General features: G+C 48.0%; 1 protein-coding gene across 3 annotated transcripts in view; it reads right to left on the bottom strand.

Moving 5' to 3' along the window:
* SMOC1 (SPARC related modular calcium binding 1) overlaps positions 1-22,779 on the bottom strand; it is a 156,865-nt gene that overhangs the window by 32,834 nt on the left and 101,252 nt on the right. For 2 of the 3 annotated variants that reach the window (XM_060620165.3, XM_060620166.3), the window contains exons 4-7: positions 20,015-20,114; positions 17,817-17,864; positions 3,523-3,612; positions 1,458-1,538 (exon numbers count right to left, since the gene is read on the bottom strand). In XM_060620165.3, the coding sequence (XP_060476148.1) occupies positions 1,458-1,538; positions 3,523-3,612; positions 17,817-17,864; positions 20,015-20,114 (319 nt within the window). The remainder of the gene's footprint in view (positions 1-1,457; positions 1,539-3,522; positions 3,613-17,816; positions 17,865-20,014; positions 20,115-22,779) is intronic. The other variant, XM_060620167.3, reaches the window with a different exon arrangement.

The raw sequence follows: 22,779 nt of genomic DNA, 5'->3' as shown, positions 1-22,779 counted from the left end.
ACTGGTTAAGTTCCACACAGACAGTAACTCAGCTAACCTTTAACCACAGTCCCCTGAGGGAAAGATCATAATCCCAGATGAGAACTGAGGCTCAGGGGGGGATTATGTGCCTTGACTGGGTCACTCACACATAAGTGTCGGAGCCAGGAAGCGAATGCAGGTTTTGCCGATTCCAACGTCTATGCTTTAACCATGGCACGATTGTGTCAAAGACTCTGGCCCACAGGATTCACAAGGTCTTCTTCCCACCCCACCATCCCATACCTCCATCTTTGATAAAAAAAGGGAACCAGAGGGGCGCCTGGGTGGCTCAGTAGGTTGAGCGTCCGACTTCGGCTCAGGTCATGACCTGTGCTTACAGCTCAGGGCCTGGAGCCTGCTTCAGATTCTGTATCTCCGTCTCTCTCTGCCCCTAACCCATTAGCATTCTGTCTCTGTCTCCCTCAAAAATAAATAAAACATTAAAAAAAAAATTTAAAAAAAAAAAAGGGAACCAAACACATGCAGCCCAAGTCACAGAGAAAATCAACCAATGCTGTACGGATCTACCTCATGGGCTAACTCACTTCATGCACTCAAGTTTCCCCACTCCCACCTTTAGGACAAAGCTGGCATACAGATAAACCTAAAGGGGGCCAATGAGAGCCCACTCATTAATTGATGGTCTTGTAAAACTCTGCCCATCAGTTCAAAGGGATGTGTCTTTTGTTTATAGACCTTGATATCCATAAGGAAAAAATGATATGGCTGAAATGAAATTCACCAACCAGGCATAAATTATGCAGAGGGGCATTTCTCACAATGAGGTCTTAGGCTAAAAGAAGGATGATTTCCCCATGATAGAGATACAGATTGGGTTTGTTAATACATTTTCCTGTTGGTGGACTTCTGGTCTTTATTGATGGTAGATGAACTTTATTGCTTTTATCTTCATTGATGATCAATGAACTCTACAAGTGAGTCCTACAAATCTAATCACCCTTCAAAAATTATCACCTTTCCACAAGGGGTTCAGCCAGCACCAAAACTTGACCACTCATAAGACCCTCAAAAGATCATATCAGAAAATACATGACTGTAAGCAGCCATTTTGAGCCTTAAAAAACGCACAGAAGCAAGTCTCTTATGGCTTGAAGTCCAACTTTTCCATGCCAGGCCATTTTTAAAAATTCTCTGCCTGGCATATAAAGAGCCACTTGAAAGTATTAAAACATGTAGTCAAAAGATTTTTTTGCTAAAAGGATCAACTACTCATGAAAGATGATCCCTGACATACTAACTGAAGAAAATTAAAGTTGGAGGGGATTAACTCGTCTAATCTCATTTTATAGCTGTAGAAATTGAAGATAAGACAGGTTAAAGGACTTGCCCAAGCCCACACAACAGGTAGTTGTGGAGTAACCACAGGGCAACCACAGGCGAATCGGCATGTATACAATCCCAGGCAGATCATTTACCTGAATTTCTTACATTGGTGTTGTTCAGTTTGGAGTCCTTGATTACCAAGTGCTTAATCCATAGAGTGGGGGCCGTAATTTCTGAAAAAAAAAAAAAAAAAGAAGAAGAAGAAGAAGAAGGGAGAAAATAAAGTCTGGGCAAAGGGAGTAGATAACTTGTAGTGCAGCTCCCAGACTTCAGGAGCTTTTTCTGAAGCCTGGGGCATCAAGGCTTGGAGCTTTCTCCCTCATTCCACATCCACTTTGTCCCAATGCCCTCTCCCTTCTCAGTAAGGAAGCTCCTCTACCCGCCAGCTCATAGGAGCCAACGAGGGCCTCCCATACTCAGAGGCAGAGTGGTCTAAGTCCAGAGGCGCTGAGCCGCTCCATCCAGGAATAAAAATATTATCCCAGGAGGTGAGGAGCATGGGCCCAGCCAAGTCTCTCTCAGCTGCTTCCCTGGAAGAAGATTTAAAGGGGATAAATCAACAAACGAATGCCAAACAAACCACAGAGACCATTTTGGAGGAAACGACTGAGCCACAACAGATTTCAGTTTGCTGAGACTCTGTTCCACATGGGAAGGAAAGTGATGAGTCCAACGTGTGCATCAATACCTTTCCTAATGGATTCTCACTGAACAGAGGCTGAATCCCTCCATCCAGAGAGCTTGGGGAACCTTTAGGGCCTTCAGGGCTTGGGTTGCTCAGTGGACAAGTGGTATGGGAATCAGGAGAACCCTGATCAACTTCAGAGTCATGAAGTCTTCAGTGGGATTGTTGGGGCGATCTCCCAAGGTGACACGGTCTCCACCTCCCACCTGATCCCCCAGGACCCCAGACCTGCCAATAATCCAGGAGATTTGTGGATCACAGAAACATCTGAATTTCTAGGCATGAACACACGTATGTTCCACTAAATGACCAGTTGTAAAGGACAGCTCACATTCAATCCTATCTAGAGCTGAGCCTGTGCTAGAGACATCCCTAGCCACAGTACCAACCAATGGCATAATTTCTTTTTACTCCTGTCTCCCTGTCCAGTCTCGTGATTTAGGCCTGGATACACTCAGCCGAAAGCTGCTCAGAGGTCGCTGCATGTTGCACTCAGAGTCAAACCTCATTGTCAGACTTTCTAGAAATTGCACTCTGCCAAGCTTCCTGCTCTTCTTCATGGGAACTTGGAGTACACAGCAAAGCATCCTGAAGAATGCAGGCCAGGAGCAACCCAAGCTCAAAGAGAGGCCAGCCTTCTGCACTCCATGCCTCACCTGTCATTCCTCATACCTCCAGGGACATCCAGCCTCTATCTTGCTACCAGCCACACTATTTCTCTTGCCCTAGAATTCTCCTCTTACAAATGTCTTGACTCAGCTCTCACGGTCCAACTTAGCTAAACCAGGTCCACTAACCAATCCCTTTCCCCCTACTTTCCTACAATACCCCATCCCCACCATATGCTCCCCTCCCCACTACCCCAACTACAATGCCCTGATTCTTCCCATCTCCTTTCAAGATCCAGTCCACGTTCCATCTCTTGACACAGTCTTTTCCCAGACCATGGTGATCTCTTTCTCCCTTAAATGTCCATTATAATAAAAACTGAGACCATGTAATTTAACACATAAAGTTCTCTGATAGTTGCCATTGTCTTGAGAGCAAAGGCTTCATCTCATCTAATCCTCCATTGTCCCCCACAGGCCTAGCACAACGCTGGGCACAGAGAAGGAACTTGTAAGTGTCGGTTCATCTACTGAAGGGACAGTGCTGGCCTGTCTTTCTCAGCCATGGCTCCTCGGTCTTGGCAGCTCAAAGGGTCCATCCAGGCTGTGTTATTGTTGGACATCAGCAGCCAGGCAGGAAGCCTGGCTAGAACAGAGGACCTTTCCAGAAGTAGAGAGTGTACCAGTTCCTGGGAGGATTTGCATTTTTTAAAAGGTTAAAACAACCCAGACTAAACTGGGAAAAATTGAAATTAAAAAAGAAAAAACTAATAATAAAGCTTACACAAACATCCAAAGAAAGGATGTTCCTCAAATCTAAACACGGGTGGGAGAATTAGAGTCATAAGTAATAAAAGAGCTTACCATCTCCATCGAATACTGGCTGAGTCTCCATCGTGGGTGTCGGCTTAGACCCGTCATCTGAATTGAGGGTTAAAAAGAATCGAAAAGAGACTACCATTATTGAGGTAAATACTATCTACTCTCCAGCACTGTTGAATGGTTGGGGTTTGCACATGGCCCGGCCAAGTCCCAGTGAAGAGACCAAAGAGAAAGGAAAGATAGAAAGCAAGAACAGGAAGGAAAAAAGAACCACAGAGACACGCCAAGAGTAAGACAAACCCAGCTGTGTATTCACCATTCCAGGGGAGGGACAAAAGGGAGCTCAACTGTCATGGCTTTGGAGGGCCCTCCCTCACTAACCTGCATGTACCAGCATGATGACTCTGTCAGCCCTGGTCCTCCCCGCAGGAAAACTGAGGTGGGGGGCAGGCATCTTCCCCAGCAGCCCTGGGTTTTGCCCAGGCAGGTTAGGATAAGGTTAGCATACTTGGTGGCATAAAATTCTGGTGTCCCCAGTTCCGTCCTGCCCTCTTATGAAAGGTACCAGCATAGTACTTAGTGGCCCTCGTTGAAGAGCTTCAGGAAAACACCAGACCGTGGTGCTATTCCCTCTTGAACACCTAGCTATTTCTCTAGCCTCACCTAAAAGGGAAGAGAAGGGCAGGAGGGCCCATCCTGTCTCCAGGATGCCAAAGTGAAAAGAATCAGGAACCCTTAGAACATTTTTTTAACTGTGAAACATCATGCTCTCCAATTCCCATTGAGGTGGGGGCAAACAAAATGGAAGGGGATGTGGGAAACTGCACCCTGGATTTGTTCTGAAATTTGTACCAGAGATGATGGGAGCAGGAGGTGCCCAGTAACAAAACCCTAATCTACATCATTCCAGCAACATTGGCAGCTCCCTGAGGGGCAAGACCCTCTGCGGGTCAGGAGCGAGTGTAGACTTTACCCACCTTTCAGGACTCTTGAGTTTTTTTCATCAAGAACCCCAACCTTAGTGTCGGGCAGTGTCTCTCAACTTCTTTTCATTATTGCCCACCTAGACCTTCTCTCTTTTTTTTTTTTTTAATCATCTACCTAATGAACTATCAATAACATAGGTACACTGTGTTTCTGTTGATGTGGTGTATGTATAGCTGTGCTTTCTATGTAAAAAGAGCAAAGAGTTCTTTTTCCTCCTGCCGCCCCCAATCCATTTTCACCTGCTTGGTATCTCTGCCCCCATTGAGAATGCATAGATGAGAGATTTCTCTGTGTTCTCCCTGGGTGGGGGTGGGGGAAGAAGAACCCCAGGGTCTCAGGCAGTGTGACGATTACACCATCCCCCAGAAATCTTTTACAACCGAACACTCTATTCTCCAAGCATCGACTATTTTGTTGTCATTTTATTCAATCAGTCATTTATTTCTATTTGCTTGCTTGTTTTGCCAATGGCTCTTATTTTTAAGCTTTCGGTTTTGTTTGTTTATTTTAGCAGAAGAATAATTCACATGCAGTATTGTATTTGTTTCAAGCATACAGCCTACAGTAAGGCTAGTGACCATCTGTCACCACACCAAGTTGTTACACTATTATTGACTATATTCCCTATGCACGTTACATTCCCGTATCTTATTTGTTTTATAACCAGAAGGTGGTACCTCTTAATCCCCTTCACCTATTTCATTAACTATGGAGAATGCAAGTTCTCAGATAGTCTCTGAGACGCCAGTCAGATCACCCATAATAACAACCCTCCACCATTTGGAGCTCCCGAGACCTTTGGCCGACTTCCCTGCATCTTATCAAGGAGGGAGGAAGAACACAGAGTTCTGATCCCTTTCTTGCACCAACACCCCACCCTTGGGATCTTAAGACTGGAGAGCTATAGAGACCCTAATCGTGGCTGGAGGCTGAGGCCAGCCATCCGACAGTTGTGTGACACCTGACCCTGCTATTATTCCCCTGTGCTGACACCAAGACCCCACTCCGACAGGGGCCAAGGCGATCCCCAACTATGTGACAATCATTCCAGGGAATGAGATATAGCAGAGGGAGAGGAGTTAACTAGCTGGACATCTTATTTGCCTCACACTGGAGTCCTGAACAGGCATCTTTTGATGCAAAACTGTGGAAGTTTGATCTGGAAGTCATTGAGGGAGAATAAACACAGAGCAGCACCACACAATGTCATTTTGTTTAATAGCATCACTTCCCCTGACTCTATTAACACCTCTTTCCATTGAATTCAATGAGCCACTGAATGAAGTCTTTTGGCAGCTGCAATGCACATTTGGTTGCTCCTGCCGGATGCAGAGTTCACAGTCTAAATAGCCTAGTGTGGTGTGCTCAGCCTCTCCACACCGGGTGGCTTCACTTTAGAAGTCTTAAGGGCAACAAAGGGAAAGTGAGAAATCAAACATTCCCAGGAGGACAACGGTGAGAACCCAAGTGAAAAGCGGTTCATGCAGCATTTTCATATTCAACTAAAATCCTCCCGTATTCCAAGAGCTGTAACTCTCTCTGGAGCAGGATAAGAGAAAACATTCTGCTTATTTCGCCCATCATCCAGATGAGAGTCTGGGGCTGCCCATCTGGTGTAGCAATCAGCAGAGGTCTGTTGCTCAAGGAGAGGAAGAAGTGTTTCCAGTCTCCCGGGGGAAGTTCTGCACTTCTGCAGGCCAAGGACCTCCGCGATTACCCAGATGCAGGCCCAGAGCCCACATCGCATGAAGCCACGTGCAGGGAGTGGATCTTCCTGCAGTGTAGGGTCACCAAGGGTGAAGAGATACAGCTGTGCTGCCACAATGGAGGCCCTAGATGGAAATCTTTATGAAGTGAGAAAAGACAAAGTGCCCTGCCGCCAGGAGAGCCACCTGTGAAACTCAGCTGCCCAAAGGCTGAGAAGCCAAGCCAAAGCCAACAGGACCCTCTGACCATCATCTCCGGGCACCTGGGCACCTGGCTTCCAACCCAGCAAACAAACGCACCCTTCTACCAAACATAGGTCCAAGGCCTGGGTCCAAGGTCCACATCAGTGCTGCTTCCTGGCAAGCCTTGGGACAATACCAGGTCCCACACTGGGCCCCGGGGAGAGGGAAAAGCTTCCACTCAATTCCGCAGTCTCTAGTGGGGTCACACTCCAGATTCTGGCTTTACATCCCATAAACTGAAAACTGAACCCTGCACTTATCTTCTCTGGGCAGGGATATCCTCTTCTAAAAATGAAGTATGCCTGCCTTCCCAGTCTCAGGATACTGTGCAGGAGTAAGGACTTTAAAGGCCTTCGGACACTAAGTATGAGCAAGGACTTTAAAGGTATAAATACCACGAGAATAAACCATTTTATCCAGCCACTTACTTTTAAAATTGGATTTACAAAATTAAAATCCTATCAAAGTTTTTAATTAAAAAAAATAAAGTAAACCTTACAACTCAGTTAGAAGATGAACAGCCTAATTTTAAAGTGGACAAAATATTTTAATAACATTTCACCAAAGAAGATGCATGGACAGCCAATGGATACATGAAAAGATGCTCAACGTCACTAGTTGTCAGGAAAATGCAGATTAAGACCACACTGAGGTGCTACTATGAACCTGCTAGAATAGCTAAAATTTTAAAAAATAGAAAATACCAAATGTTGGCAAGGATGCGGAGAAACTGAAACCTTCATTCATTGCTGTGGAGTAGCCATGTTGGAAAACGGTTTGGCAATTTCTTTTTTTTTTTTAATTTTTTAAAAATGTTTAAAAAACATTAGACACAGAATCTGAAGCAGGCTCCAGGCTCTGAGCCATTAGCACAGAGCCCAATGCAGGGCTCGAACTCATGAACCATGAGATCATGACCTGAGCCAAAGTCAGACGCTTAACAGACTAAGCCACCCAGGTGCCCCCGTTTTTGCAATTTCTTTAAAATGTTAAACATAAACTTATCATTCTACCAGACATTCCACTCTTGAGAAGCCAACCAAGAGAAAGAAAAACATGTCCACTCAGAGGCATGTATGCCAATATCCATAGCAGCATTATGTGTATAGCCTCAAACTGGAAACGATCCAAATGTTTGTCGACTGGCGAACACATAAACAAATGGTGATATATCCAGATGATGCAATATTGCTCAGCAATGAAAAAGAATGAATTACTAATACGTGTGACAATATAAACCTCAAAAGCATTATACTAAATGAAAGAAACCATAGCCATGTGCAAATACTACCTATTGTATGATTCCACTTCTATGAAATGCCTAGTAAAGATAAGCCCATAGAGATAGACAGCAGCTGTGTAGTTGCCTAGGACTGGAGGAGGCAGTGGGTTATAACTATAAATGGGTACAAGGTTTCTTTTTGGAACGATGGAAATGTTCACCAGTAACGGCTGCACAACGCTCTGTGCTAAACCCAGTGAACTGGACGTTTATGATGGGTAAATTTTATGGCATGTAATTATGCTTCAATAAAGCTGTTAAAACAAAAGGGGAGGTAGTGCTGTTATTTCAGTGATTCTTAATCTGGGTGGAGACCCTCCCATGTACTTTAAAGAAAAACGTATCTGAAATCTCAGTTTACATATATGCACAGGACGATGTGATGCCTGATGCTCATTGTCGGTGGTTCTTTTGGACCTCAAATAGTAAGACTTTAGTTCTCTTTAATACCACAATACTCTTCCAGAACAAGGAGAAGAGAACACTGGGAAAAAAAAAAAAAAAAGCCAATTCAAAGATTATCACTTTTCTTCCAGGCCAAAAAAAGAAAAAAAAAAAAAAAAAGTAAGTTTGGAAACACGAAAAGAGTAAAAAAATAGAACAATTAAAAAAACAAGGCAAGCTTACACGAATGAATGAATGAATGAATGAGGCAAACTTGACAGAACATCTCAAGGATAACGTCAAGATCAGCAATAATGGTACCACATTTTGCAACACTCGAGTTTTTGGCAGGTGGCTTTCCTCATCTGTTCTCACCACTGGCCAGCACAGAGGAAGCCACCAGGCAGATAAAAAGAGATCGAGTCTTGGGGATAGAAAGTGATGTGCTCAAGCCCCAAGGGAGTGAGCAGCAGTGGAAATGGCCCAGCCCCAGGGCCCTGGCAATTTCTTCAACCCCCAGCCATGCCTCGGCCTCGAGGTGCGGCCCCAGAGAGTTACAGCCCCACACGGGCTCTGCAAGACTGTCCAGACAGTGGGTTTGTGTGACAGCACGATTCCTTGCCCTGCGAGAAGGCCTGGCCCACGCACAGACAGCTGGAAGTCACTTCGACCCCCGATGACACCGTTCAAAGCCTCCTCTGTTTGGCTTTTTGATTCCTGATTGACACTCGCTGGCAAGTGGAGATAAATGCGGGCTGAGGACAATGTTGATCCGCTCTGACTATTCTCAGCGAAAGACTTTTAAGAATAACAAACAAAACAAAACAAAAACTCAAAAACATTGGTGTGCTTAAGGGATTGAATAGAGCCCAAGAAGTCCAGGGAAGCAGGGCCGTGCCTTTCAAGGCGCTGGCAAGTCCATTGAGGAGTTAATTGTTTGGGTGTACAATGAGTTTATTCTGACCACATACAAAGAGCTTTCTCTTCCAGGTCCTTCAAAAGCAAATGTGTCAAAGGGGCCAGAGGAGGAATCTGTATTAATGGCATCTCTTGGGGTCTCTGAGACTGAGGAGCCTTGGAGAATGAAGAAAAAAGAAATCACCACCCCCCTCCTGAGATTCGGAAGGTCTCTCAGTGATCCCAAGTCCCCCTTGGATTCTTGGGCTCTGCCCAAACCATGTCCATCACGGGTCACGCTCCCTCTTGAATTCTTTTTAGGCTGCCATTGGTCATCTTTTCCAAAGACACAGAGATAAACTTCAGCCTGCTGCAAGTACTGGAAGGTTCGCGCTTTTGAAGGGACCACATTTACACCAGAGCCACCAACCCCTTCAGTGTGTGACTCAGAGACCTTGTGTAGAAGTTGAAATGATGTAATCTGGGCATCACAGGGAGACAACAGTGCCTGTTTGCGAAAGTCCTGTAAGGCACTGGCCCAAATCATACCAGGAGGAGGATGGAATTTTAGTCAACCTCAACATTTCCTAAGATGCAGGTCCCATGACCACAAGGCTCAGAAATGTACTGTGAGCTTTCCTAATCCTGACCTTTGAGAACAGAGGTTATCTGGGCCCTTCAGGTCCTTTCCAGAGCAAGAGATCAATGTTTTGCATTCCATCTACCCACCTGCACACTCCCTCCCAAAAGAAGTAAAAACAAGCTTAAAGTGGTCTTTTTGCAAACAATTCCCTAAGTCCTCAAGCTCCACATTCCCATGAATAAGAGTAAAAACATGATGCTGGTGGAAAAAATAGACCAGACATGGAAGAAGAAGAGGAGAAAAAGGAAGAGGGAGTGGAGCAGGGAGAGGGGGGAGAAGGAACCACCAGTGGCAAAGTTAGTTCAGAGCTGGGTGCACAAAGAGAACTGTGCTGATTTTTTTAACTCTTTATTTTGAAATGATGATGGGTTCCCAGGAAACTGCAGAAATAATACAGTACACTTCACCCAGTTTCCCCAGGGGTAACATATTTATAGTTAACATAAATATATAGGTAACCTGAAATTATATAGGTAACCTCATTATTGTACAATATCAGAGTCAGGGCATTGATACTGGTGAAATCCACAGAGCTTATTCACACTCCACCAGTTTTACACGTACTCATTTGTGTATATGTGTGTGTGTGTGTGGGGGGGTGGTGTAATTCTATGCAATTTTATCCATGTGCAGATTCGTGTAACCACCATCAATAAAATACAGAACGAGTTCATCACCACCAAGATCTCCCTTTATAATCACACTTCCCTTCGTGCACCCCATCTCTCACTCCTGGCAATCACTAATCCTTTCTCTGTCTCTATAATTTTGTCCGTTCTAGAATGTTCTCCAAATGGAATCATGCAGTATATGACCTTTGGAAACCAGCTTCTCTCACTTCGCATAATGCCCTTGAGATCCATCCAAGCCATAGTTGTGCATACCGATGGTTTATTTCCTCCTATGGCTGAGTCGTATTTCCTCCTATGGCTGAGTCGTACAGGCACCATTGTGTTTCACCCACTGAAGGATGCCTGCGTTGTTTCCCTCTTTGATTACTACAGGTAAAGCTGCCGTGATCGCCCCCACACAGGTTTTTGTGTACGCGCAAGTTCTCTTTTCTCTGGAATAAATGCTCACGAGTGCAATTGCCAGACTATATGGTAAATGGATGTTTAGTTCTTTACTTTGTAAAGAAACTTCCAAAGTATTTTCCAGAGTGGCTGTATCATTTTGCGTTCTTACCAATAATGCATGAAGGACCCAGTCTCACCACAGCCTTTGGTACTGTCACTATTTTTTATTTTAGCTCTTCTAACAGGTGCACCGGGATACCGTATCATGATCTTACTTTGCATTTCTTTTTGGTTAATGATGTTGAGCATCTTTTTTGTGTGTTTATTTGCCCCCTGCATAGATGCTCTGGTGAAATGTCTATTCGTGTATTTTGTTGACTTTCTGAGAGTTCTTTACATGTCCTAAATAGAAGTCCTATGTCATATATGTGGTTTGTAAGTATTTCCTCCCAGTTTGTACTTTTTTTTTGTTCTCTTAACAAGATCTTTCAGAGCAAGTTCTTAATCCCAATTAGGTCCAATTTGTCAATTTCTTAGATCATGTGTTAGTTGTTCTAAGACACAAAAGCTCTAGGTTCACCTAGCTGTGATTTCTTCTAAAAGTTTTAAGAGTTTTTACATTTTACATTTCGGTCCGAGGTCCATTTTGAGTTAATTTTTGTATAAGTTGTGAGGTTTGGGGTTTTCTGTTTTTGCCTATGGATGTCCAGTCACTGTGGTGCCTTCTACCTTGGAACTACTTGTACACCTTAGTCATGTCAGTTGGCCATAGAAGTGCAGGCCTGGGGTCTTTGCTCTGTTCCATTCATCTCTGTGTCTATCCCTTGGCCAAGGCCACACTGTCCTGATTACTACAGCAGTATAAGTCTTAATCAGAGTACCAGGATGTCAACTTTGTGACATTCTGGAAAAGGCAAAATTATGGAGACAGTAAAAAGATCAGGGGTTGCCAGGGGTGGGGAGTGGGGGTGAAAAGGCATATACAGGCAGAGCACAGAGGATTTTTAGAAGAGTGAAGCAACTCTGATACTATAACAGTGGATATATGTCATTATACATTTGTCCATTCCCATAGAAAGTAAAACACCAAGAGTGACCCCTAATGCAAACTATGGACTTCGGGTGATAATGATGTGTCAGTGAAGATTCACTAATTGTAACAAATGTGCCACTCTGGTGCAGATGTTGATAATGGGGGAAGCTGTGCCTTTATCGGGACAGGGGCTATATGGGAAATCTGTGTACTTTCCTCTTAATTTTGCCGTGAACCTAAAAGCGTTAAAAAAAAAAAGTCATTTTTAAAATAGGAAATGAAACAAACATATCTAAAAGGGGAGAGGTCAGAGCATTTGTTCAGAAGAACACAGGGAAGTATGAGTTGGAAATTCATAACGGGACATGGGAGAGTAAAGCACTGAAGATCTCTTTGTTTAAAAAAAATCAGATAGAATGGTCCCTCCCACGTAATTTTTCGTTTCAAGATTGTTTTACCTCTTCTAGCTCCGTTGCCTTTCCGTAGAAACTTTACAACAAGCTGCTTTTGAATCTCAGTTTTCTTTCAGCAGTCACAAAATTGGGAGAGGAGGACCTGAGAGCCGCCCCTCCCCTGGGAGCTCCATGGCGCTCAGAGCTGGCGATAAGTGGTTCAGACGTGGTCCTGAGGCCTTTGCACCCACTGGCTGAAATCCCTGCCTCTGTCCAGGTTACTGGGCCACGCCTGGAACTGAACTCACTCAGTCAAGGGACAGTGTAGTCTTGATGGCCTGACAATTTCTGAGCCTTCACCTGCACTCCGGGGGGTCCCACAAAGGCACCAGACAGAGGGATCAAGAACTTGTGAGTGGGCCCATGCCCAGGCAGCCTCCTCCGAGGGCCTTTCCTGAGAGGCTCTGGCCATGGGAACTACCAACCAGGGCTGCTTGAAGGGGTCACCTGCTTTGCCTCCCTGCCCAGGTGACAGCTTCCCAGCATCTAGACATCTGTGCTCCCTGGGAGGCTTTACCTCCATCTGAAGATAACCTCTGTAAGAAGAGGCTAAGAACCATTAGAATGGTTCCACAGGGTAAGGCCAGGACTCTCATCATGTTACTTGTCACTGGGTCCTCAGTGACTGCAACGAGCCTGACACTTAGGAAGCTCTCAATAAATATCTGTTGAATAAAAGAATAAGAAGCCAAGTAGATACACCGAAGGTTACTAGTAACACCAGGGACTCATAAGGATCTATGACTAGGAGGCTTTTCCAGATGCCTAAACCCCATTTCCTCTCCGGTCCTCGGAAGTGGGGATATGGCAGGGATTCAAACTCTTTGTTTAGTAGCCTCCACACATAGCTTTCTTTCAGAGACCCCAGAATAGGGACTGAGATGGAGGGCCGGGATTGAGTGCCATGAGCCAACCGGGGGGTGGGGCAGGAAAGAGATACAGCACACGCATGAGCACTCAAACACACCCAGGCACACCCCTCTGCAACCGAACCCCACAAAGCCGGTACACGGAAGTGCCGGGCTTGGTCAGGGCGGCTCAGGACACCAGCAAACAGCGGCAACACACATGCAGAGAGCAAAAAACCGCCTCTCGCGGGCCTGGAGCTGCTGAGGCACAGTTCTGTTTCAGCAGGCACCGTATGAGAGAGAATGCTTGTCCCTGGGGAAATCTGATGTGAGCAGAGGCCCGACCCCTAGAGGTCAGCAGCTGCCCATCTCCAATCAAATCCAGCCCCAGACGGTGGGCAGTCAGACTTTTGCCATCTGATGGCAATGCCGACAGCTCGACTACTGACCCAGCCTCTCCTTCAGTGCTGGGGGAAGAGAAAAGAGACGTAGCTGGGAAGAGGTTAAAGTCATCTGAGCAGGAACGATGCTCCGCTTGGGGAATGTTCTGAGACAGCCAGCCTCGCACACCTCAGCTAGGCTCAGGGCAGCGAGGTGAACCTCCTTTAGGTGTGCCGACCACAGGAGGGCCGAGGCTGGAGGCCACACAGTCCCCTTTGTCTGGGGACTGCCAGACCCTGCCCTAAGCACATCCCTCAGCCCTGAATGAGAGCTCTGCTTCATCCACCACCGCAGCGATAGGTCCTCTGAGCCGGCACCAACCTGTAGACCAGGCTCCGTGAAAGATTCTAAACACTGAGATGCAGAGAGGGACCCACGACAAATAACTGTGACTCACTGTTTACTGAGAGCACACAGTATGGAGCAGCTCAGGGGGGATAACAAGTCTCCACAAATTAAAGGTGGGTTGGGTTTTGGGAGTACTGCCCCTCTCCAACACTGGCTTGACAAGTACAGAAGTCTGTGCAGAAAATGCAGGCAGAGCCTGCTAATGTTTTCATTTTTCTCTCACTTTCCTTAAACAGCTAAATCCTAGACCTCTTACAAGTAGGAAATACTCAAACTGCAGAAAACTCCTGACGGCCCTCAACTTTCACTCGCTGTGTACAGAAGCACCAGCCCGGGATCTCCGTGGTCCTGGGTGCACAGAAGAAAGCTCCCAGAGAACTGGCAGAAAGAATTTTACAAATGCTCTCTGGCCCTCACCCCCTAGAGGCTGAGAACTCCCCTCCTGCACCTCACAAGCAATCAAGCCCAGGACCAGTCCCTGACTCCGTATTCAGCAATCCTGGAAGCTCCCCAAATCGTCCACTTTCATTAGCATCAAGACCCCAGAAAGAGGCACCTTGGGAAAATCTGCAAGCCTTGGTTGGCCGGGAAAATCTGCTCTGGGTAAATTCATGATCTCTAAACGCATTTTGCCTCCCAGCCTCTGCCCAGCTGTCCTTCGACCTGCTTCGGTTGAAACCAAAAATTTATCTCTACCTCAGTTTCTGCGGCCTCCAACTGTTTTAGCAGCAGATCGTCAGAGCTCAAGGGCGGCCTTCTTGCTCTCTTCTGATAGTCCTCTGAAGCACCAATAACACACATGTGGAGGCACGTGTGCCCCCCCAGCTCCCCCTGCCCCCCACTCCCCCCCGCATCACTCTTCAAGGGCAAGGACCAAAGGAGAAGAAGGGGAGGGGAGCCAAGATGGGAGTGCCCCAGATCAATGGATATTTGAAACTCAAACACATGGCCCGGGACCTACACTGCACGTGTTAATTACCACACATGTGCCCATAAAGGGGTCCGTGAAACACAAGGGGCCCAAAGAACAGAGCGAGGAAAGGACATTCCAAGGGATTAAGTAAATAGTCTGAAGTTCTGACCCTCCTCCCCTCCCAGAGCACGTGCATCTGGGTAAGATAACAGCGCCTCCCTCCCTCCTTCCCCCACTTCTCCCCTCGGGCCTCACACCTGTGGACCCAGGAGCTGCAACCCAGGCCTCCTGTCTGGGCCAGCCGCCTGTGACCCGCTACCGCCCGGCCTCTCTCCCTCCTCCCTACCTCCTGTTATCTCTCTGAGCCTCCTCCCCCAGCCTCCTCTGCTCGGCCTTCTCCTCCTCTCCTCCGCAGGACTAATTCCTGGCTGGCAACCAGACCTTCCTTCTTTGCACAATACACCTTTTCATTCCTTCCAGGCAGAGGGAACCGATCCCTCCGAGCCCTGTTGGCAGAGCGGGCTCCAAAAGGCAAGAGGGCGGGAGAGGAAAGGCTGGGCCTGCGCCTCTCCCCTCAACCCCCGCTCCCCCCTGCCACCCCCCACCACTCTCACACCCAGACCCGGGGCCTGGCTTGTACCCCTCACTCTGCACAAGGGCCCAGGCCTCACATCTCTGCAGCAGGCCTCAGGGCTGTGAGCTCCAGCTCCCGGGAGATGCCGTCTAGGAGACCCCACGTGTGGGCACCAGCTCAGACAAGGGGCCTTTGTGTCTTCCCACCTGCTGCCCTTCGGAGCACATTCCATTCTTAAGTGGCAGCCGAGAGAGGGACCTCAGCGGCCGACACAGGATATTACAAATGCCCTCTCGCACCCTGTCCCCCTTCAAACCCCAGCTTCCTGGACAGGTGTGGCTTCAGGTGGCCCTTCCTACAGGTGGCCTGAGCCTGCTTTTCTCTGCACGGCCTACGACAGACAAAGAGGAGAGGGTTAGCACCTATGTAGGTCCTCCAAAGTAGAAGGAAGGAGAGGCTATGGGCAAAAGTCAAGTCTCCAGGGACGAGCGAGTCCTAGCATCCCCCACTGGGCTTCTGCACCACAGAGGAAGCCTCCGCAGAGCCATCTGGGAGGCAGGAACCCATCTGGAGTAGGGGAACGAAATGCTGGAAACTGAGCAACTTGTCTCTGAGAGGAGGCGTCAGACTCTACCCCTATTCCTTGCACCATCCCTGGAGGAATCAGGGTGCCCTGCCCTCTTCCAACTGGATCACCAGGAGGCCGCAATGACCACCGGTCTGTTTCTTTTGTTGTCCATTGGGTGCAAAGCCACATCAACCTGGAAAGTACTTCTCTGTGCGGTTTAAGAACTAAAATCCCATCGTCTGCCTTTCTCAGTGTGGGGGCTTCATGCAGCCTCACGCCCTCAGTTCTCTCTGGTGGGGAAAATCTGGGTGGTATGTTTTGCACGATTGCCAAGCGTTTTTTCTACTACCACGACCTCATGCCCCAGGATAGAGGCGATGTTCCTGAAGTCTTTAGTTGCAACAAGCAAAATTGAAGGCAGCTCCCCTTTCCAACTCCAGCAAACTATAGACGGGCACATGCCATTCACAGGATTGAGGAGTTCAGGTCTTTGCAGGAAGAATGATTTACGCCCTTCTCCCACTTTCCCACCCAAAAGGGAACCACCAACACACACGGCTACCTCTCCCTGTCCTGGGAGAGACCTAGAAAGGCATTTGCTCCCTTCTTTTTACCCACTTACTAATTCCTGCTTGCGGGAAGGCCCATTAGTCCACGTTTTCTAGTGGTATCACTATGCTCCGCTTCCGTGACTTCTCGGAGCACCTGCACTGGGGGGCAGCAGGCTCTCCAGATTCTCGTTTCCCGCAATCGGGCAGGGTGACTTTGCCTCTTCTTCCCACCCCCATGGAATAAGGATTCGGGGCGGGGGGCCAGGGTCTCGCCTCAGTCTCCTCGTGACAGCACGTGCAGGACAAGCCCGGGGAACCTCACACTGATCCTCTGTAGGCCCGGCTCTCCACGTGGGCATTCACAAACATGAAATTCCCGAGGCCCAGATTCGGATGCAATCATCCCCCATCTGGATTTTACCCAAGAGCCTGAAATGGAGGTTCTAGAGTGCCTGTGCACACAGTGAAATTGATACTTGTTCTGCATGCTGCTACAAGCTGTGTGTGTGCGTGCGTGTGTGTGTGTGTGTGGTCCTGAAGGTAACCGGTGGTGGAGCTTAGTGTCCTCCACGCTGGAAATTATGGTCCGCATATCCCAGGGACCTGTTCCTCATGTCGGTGGCTCCACTAAATAGCACTCAGACAAATGCCTTAATTGAGGTTAGCCACATAATTTGTAGGGCCCAGTGCAAAATGAATATGCAAGGCCCTTTGTTCAAAAGGCGGGAACACCGTGCCATTAAGGGCACTAAACTATAAAGTTTTATCCTCTCTTCCATGGCGTCTCTCTTGACTTGTCGTGGTGTTTTACATTTTTCTATTTGATGTTGTTCTGGGGAAAGCGTACTGCGTGCATCACAAAAACCATAGGCCAACAGGGTCACGCGGATGTGCACGTGCAGGCTTCACTGTCCCGCTGGACTTAACAAGACACAAGTTTAAAGACAGGATGATTGGGAATCCCAAGACAACGGCTGCCCAGGTGGCAAGCCCGTGCAGCCAGGCTAGTCTTAGCGAAGAAAATCCAGATGGGCTGGAACAATGAATTATTAAGGAGAGTCGGGGAAGGGAAAAAATGTTCAACCGACTTTCCAAAGCAAGAGGGTCGGGGCAGACTTGGACATGCCTGCCTTCATCGTCTTTTTTGGCGTAATGCTGGCTACGCGGTAGCTGATGGACTGAACTGCCCAGGAACCAAGATTCTCAGGGGCCCTGCCAGCTCTGTATGCCGTACTCACTCCCATCCCTCAGAACGTCTGCGAGCTTGGTCCCCACCACGGTACGAGCCTTACTTACCTCCGGTGCTTCTAGGAGGAAGCCCAGAATAAGAATGGAGGTTTTCTGTTGGGGGACTTTTAGCTTACGCCCAGGCTCCTTCCATCTTGTCTAGAACTCTCCTTGGACTGGCTTTAGAAGCAAACATTTGGATAGAGCATAAAACTCTACTCACCTTTCCTTCCTGAGTTACCCTGGCTCAAGGGCTTGTCGGTGACTGAACCTTGGGTAAAAGGGAAACAAAAACATAGACATTCAGAATGCATTGTGGTTGTTGGTTTCTTTCAAAGAGCTGGCAAAGCCTCATGTTATGAGCGTGTGGTTGGTTATGTATATACATACATTGTATACACGTCTAGGGACATTATATACAAAGCTAGTACATACATACATGTCAAGTGGGGTTTGTTTAACATCAATGTCACTGATATCACAGTACCGGTGAGGTGAACCATGATTTCCAGGCAACAGCCGTGACCAGATTTTTTATAAAACTCCACATCTACATAACTCCCTGGTGAGTAACGTTCCGATAACTGCCCCTCACCTTCGCTCCCCATCTCCCCCAGTTCCCACCACCTCCATGTTCTGAGCCATGTCCACTTAGTAGGGCCAACTGAAAAGAAACCCCTCTTACTGCAAATGCAATGATTCACATCCCTTGCTGGTTAGGGCAGGAAATCGGCGATTTTCCATCTGCATTAAGTAGAAAATTGTTGGCCCAATTGTACTGAATGGGCCAAAATAGTCTGAGGCATGGAAACAATTTTCTAGACGCGGCCTATTCCTCGAGGAGGGGGTGGTGTGTGTGTGTTTGGCCGAACGCTTCGCCCTGCATGTGCTAGGATGCCACGTGCACCCATCCCGCGGTCCTGACCCTGTGGCACCTGTCTTCCTCATGGAACCCACAACATGCAGGGCAGGGGCAGCTCACCCACATGAGGGCATATGCAGAGAGGTCCCACCACCAGGAGAAACAAAGAATCCCTATTTTCTCACTCCATATCATACCCCTTCTCCATATACTAGTTTTGTGAGAATTCAATTATATTCCCCTGCATGGCCTGTTTCTGGTGCATTTGTTTGCTTTAAATGAAACTTTCCAGGTCATTTGCAAGGAGGGCTCATTCCTGCCCTGCCCCACACCAACCCCAATTAAGGTTTCCAGTTTCCATGTAAACCACAAATAAAGTAAACTTTCCATTTTGGCCTGCAAATCTTGGTTTCCTAATGTAGATGCTCACTGCCCTTTCTTACCGCTCCCTTTATATAGCAGGGCCAGTAGAAAAATGAATACGTTTTATGAAAACAGAAAAACGTTAGGATGGCAGGACTGCTAACCCTTGGAGTTTCCCATAGGTTTTAGGAAAATGTTTTATAATTTGCTTGCACTTAAAAATTAAAAATAAGTAAATAAATAAAATCTTATACACAGAGATACGAAGAAATATGAAGCAGCTTGTGGCTGGACAGGCTTTATTGAATGAGGACTGAGCCACATAGTGAATTAAGGGAGTGACTCCCAAGTCCCCTACTATCTGAATGGAAGTGGAAAGTGTGGAGCTTATATAAATCCAAAATGCACAATCCCACGAGGCTGACCTGAGAGCAAAATTTCTCTATGCTTATAGAGTTTGAAATAGAAAGGAACTTAATTATGCTATGGGCTTATGTAATGGGTCACTAGAAAGCAATGATTCCCTAGCTTGTCTAGTCACCAAAACCACCTGAGAAGCTTCTCGAACATGTGGACTCCAGGTCTCATTCCAGACCTACTGGATCAGACTATACGGGGAGGAGCCTCGACACCTGGGCTCTTTAATTCCCCAGGCACTGCCGATGACAGCCAGAATTGAGGGCCACTGTCATGAAAGTTTTCCGTTACTCTACATTACATTTGTCGGGGGGGGGGGGGAGGAGGGACAAATATATGGCATCATACCACCACTCTCCTCTCGTGTGCCCATGACAGACATCACTAGTTGATCATTCAGCCTCTGATGCTGAACTCCCATACGGTCTTAAAATCTATCTCAATAAAGTGCTCCTGAGGCCACCAGCAAGCAGAGCACCCAAGCTAAAAAATTTATATGCCATTCTCGAGGGGTCACAGCTGATGCTTGGGAAGAGAGCACTGAACCAGAAACCTAAACTCAAAATAAAGAAATACATACACATGGGCCTATACGGACCCCATCATCCAGCTGACTGCAGAGCAGTGTGTTCGAATGGAATCCTCCCTGACCTGGAAGAGGGCTCCTAACCACCACCCCTCTTTCAACCAGTTTTCAAAGGTTCCCCCGCGAGAGGCAGGAGACCAGCTAAGGGTCTCTCTCCAGCTCTTTTCTTTCTTCCCGCCCCTCCCTACGGTACCTGAACATACAGGAGTTTTATTCTGCACAGAAGAGCCACTGATGGGCTTCCCATCTGGGGTGACACACCAGCAGTACCCTGTGTAAGTATGGCACTGCACCTGTTCGGGGAAGCGGGGAGGGGAAGAGAACCGTAAGTCTGGCGTCGCCATATCAGCAGTCATCTCCCACCCCTTCCAAGGCGTTGCCACCGTGGCAGAGGAGCTCTTTCCTCCTCTCACCCAGCCTCTGTCCCCACTGTCTATCGCAGGTGGGTCAGTCGGCCAACAACACGGATTATGAGTCTTCTGTGTAATTCCCAGGCACAACCACACAACCTACCTATTTCTTTCTCATGACTTTGAATGATGAATAGCCTATCTCATACCCAGATATATCCACTTCGTCCTCCCTGTGATGGTTCTCACCAAGACCTGCACATTTTCCCCCCGGAGCACTGGCATACAGCCCCATCCACTCGTAAACAATTCTGGCTGGTGAGCTAATTTGGCAAGTGCAAGCTGGAAATTCACCGCTGCAGGCTGATAAGGACTCTTCTTTAACAGGCATCGACAAGTAGTGAGCTCTTCTTCTTTTTCTAGCTTTTCCCAGCATCCGTTCGTTCATATAGTCAGCCTGCCTACTGATGGGGTGGCTCGTCACTAGCAGTTGCCCGCTAGATGACGGGGTTAAGGTAAGAACAAAGCCACTTCCACCTGCAGGTTCTAGAGGCCCCGCTGTAACACTGGGCGATCCACCTCAAGCCTCCATAATCAGGCCCACCCTCTCTAGGAACAGCAAATAAAAATGAGGCTTTTGCTTCATTCAGGGTGACTTTTCTCTCTCTTGCAACAGCCGTCACTCCGTCCATTTCCTCCCACCCCACCCCGCCATCCTCTTTCCCATCCGTTTCCCAACACGGAGCTCCTCTACACAAATCAGGGCATCACCCCCCTGGCTGAAAACCACTCGGTGATTTGCCATTGGATTCAGGATGGAGATTAAGCTCATTTGTGTGGAGCTCAAGGTCCCCCAAGATCTGCCCCCTGCCTATCCCTGCGACCTCATTTTACACCCATGTCTCCACAAGTGCCCTCCACTGGAACCACAGCAAACCCTTTGAAGCCGGCAAACGCCTCACAGGATTTCATGATTCTGAACATTTGTCTGCTCCGACTAGTCAGTGGTCCAGAATACCATTCCCCAAACCATCCCCACCCCCTCCTAGCCCCTTTGTATTCCCACCCTCTTCACGATGCACCTTCTCCGCCGAGTGGTCCCCGACTCCCCGCCTTCTCTCTTCTGATCCTCCATACTCCCTGGCTCCTTAAATTAGGAGCCCTTATCTCCCCCTCAAGACTGTGACCTTCCTAAGGCAAGGGATTGCATGCTGGTTATTTCTATCTCCTAAGCATCTAGCATAATGTAGGCATCTGATGAGTTGAATAAATGCTTGAATTATCATATGGCCCCGTTCTTGGTCCCCATCAGTTCTAAAAAGGTAGCAGCAATTTAAACCGCCCCACTACTTTAAACGTAGACCTCAATGACAGAATGGGTGCCAACTGCAAAGATATTAACATGTGAAACAAGTGCCTCTGGGGATCAAGGGCATAATTGGAATCAAGGATGGACAGTAATAGCATACACATTGACTGGGGAAGCAGAGAGGGTTTACACGGAAGACAGATCCGATGGCCCGGGTGAGAAAGGCAGAAAACCACGGAATGGCTTCGGCTCTTGTGTGTGTACCAAAAGCTGTAGTTGTCCCCAAGACCGGTTGTCTGGCTACGGGCCTACCCACAGAAATCAGGGTAAGACCAAGACGGAGGACGTACCAGTATGATGACTGTGTATCAATGAGGCACTCACCTTGACTGCCCACGTAGAGAAACTACACTCAGTGCCTGTACTCCAGTGCCATTTTCCACTCCCATTTCATCTCGTGGAGCTATCCATAAACTCCATGGCTGTGGTTGCTGCCCTAGATGCTCACCCCCCGATCAATATCTTGGGTCGAGTCAGTGCTACCCTCTGAGAAAGCTAAGGATGGGATAGGAGAAACCCATTCCCGGGTTTGCATCCGGGTCCGGCCAGTTACAGATGAGGCACGTGACTTAGCTCTTTGAGCCCCATTTATGAAATGGGGATAACGTCGCCAAGCCTGGAGGGCTCTGGCAAACAAAACAGACAGTGTGAGTCCAGTCCTGGCACGGGAGATGGCTGGATACAAGGTGGCTGCAGGGATGATTGCTCTCAGCTGTGTCAGAAACACCTGGCAAGCCGGCCTCCTCTGGGGCCAGAGCTCCCTTAGTAACCTCCAGAGGCTTGGGTGGGAAACCCTGCTGGAGACTTGGGAGTTTACCCCTCCAGACTCTGTCAGCCCTGCAGGGGACAGTTCCTAGATGATTCCTTGCCCGCGGCAGCATTTTAATGGAGCCTGGCTGGCTGCTTTCTCCTCCCTGGCCAATAATCACCTGTGGAGAAACCAGTCCCCAGGGCTGGGCGGCCACACTGACTCATTCCAAGGCCCCACGGTTCCCCTGGCCGTGGCCGGCCTCCCTCTCTCTCTGCGAGGACCCTGTCGCCAAAGTCCAACACTGGAAGTCGTGCCTCTGGCCAAGTGCTGCCTGCCGGGGCTGGATGCTGTGGTCACGCAAGCCCAGGCCGTGGAGAATGGCTGGATAAAAGCCCCCTCCTTCCGGGCATGCAGAGTCCCAGCCAGAGCTACTGAGGAGCGAATGAAATGCATGAGTAGGAGGCTAAACCCAACGCTTTGTTTCAGGG

The sequence above is a fragment of the Panthera onca genome, chromosome B3 (genome assembly GCF_046562875.1).
Source record: "Panthera onca isolate mPanOnc1 chromosome B3, mPanOnc1 haplotype 2, whole genome shotgun sequence".
Taxonomy (NCBI): Eukaryota; Metazoa; Chordata; class Mammalia; order Carnivora; family Felidae; genus Panthera; species Panthera onca.
Note: the sequence above shows the minus strand (reverse complement) of the source record. Positions and strands in the feature narration are given on the sequence as shown.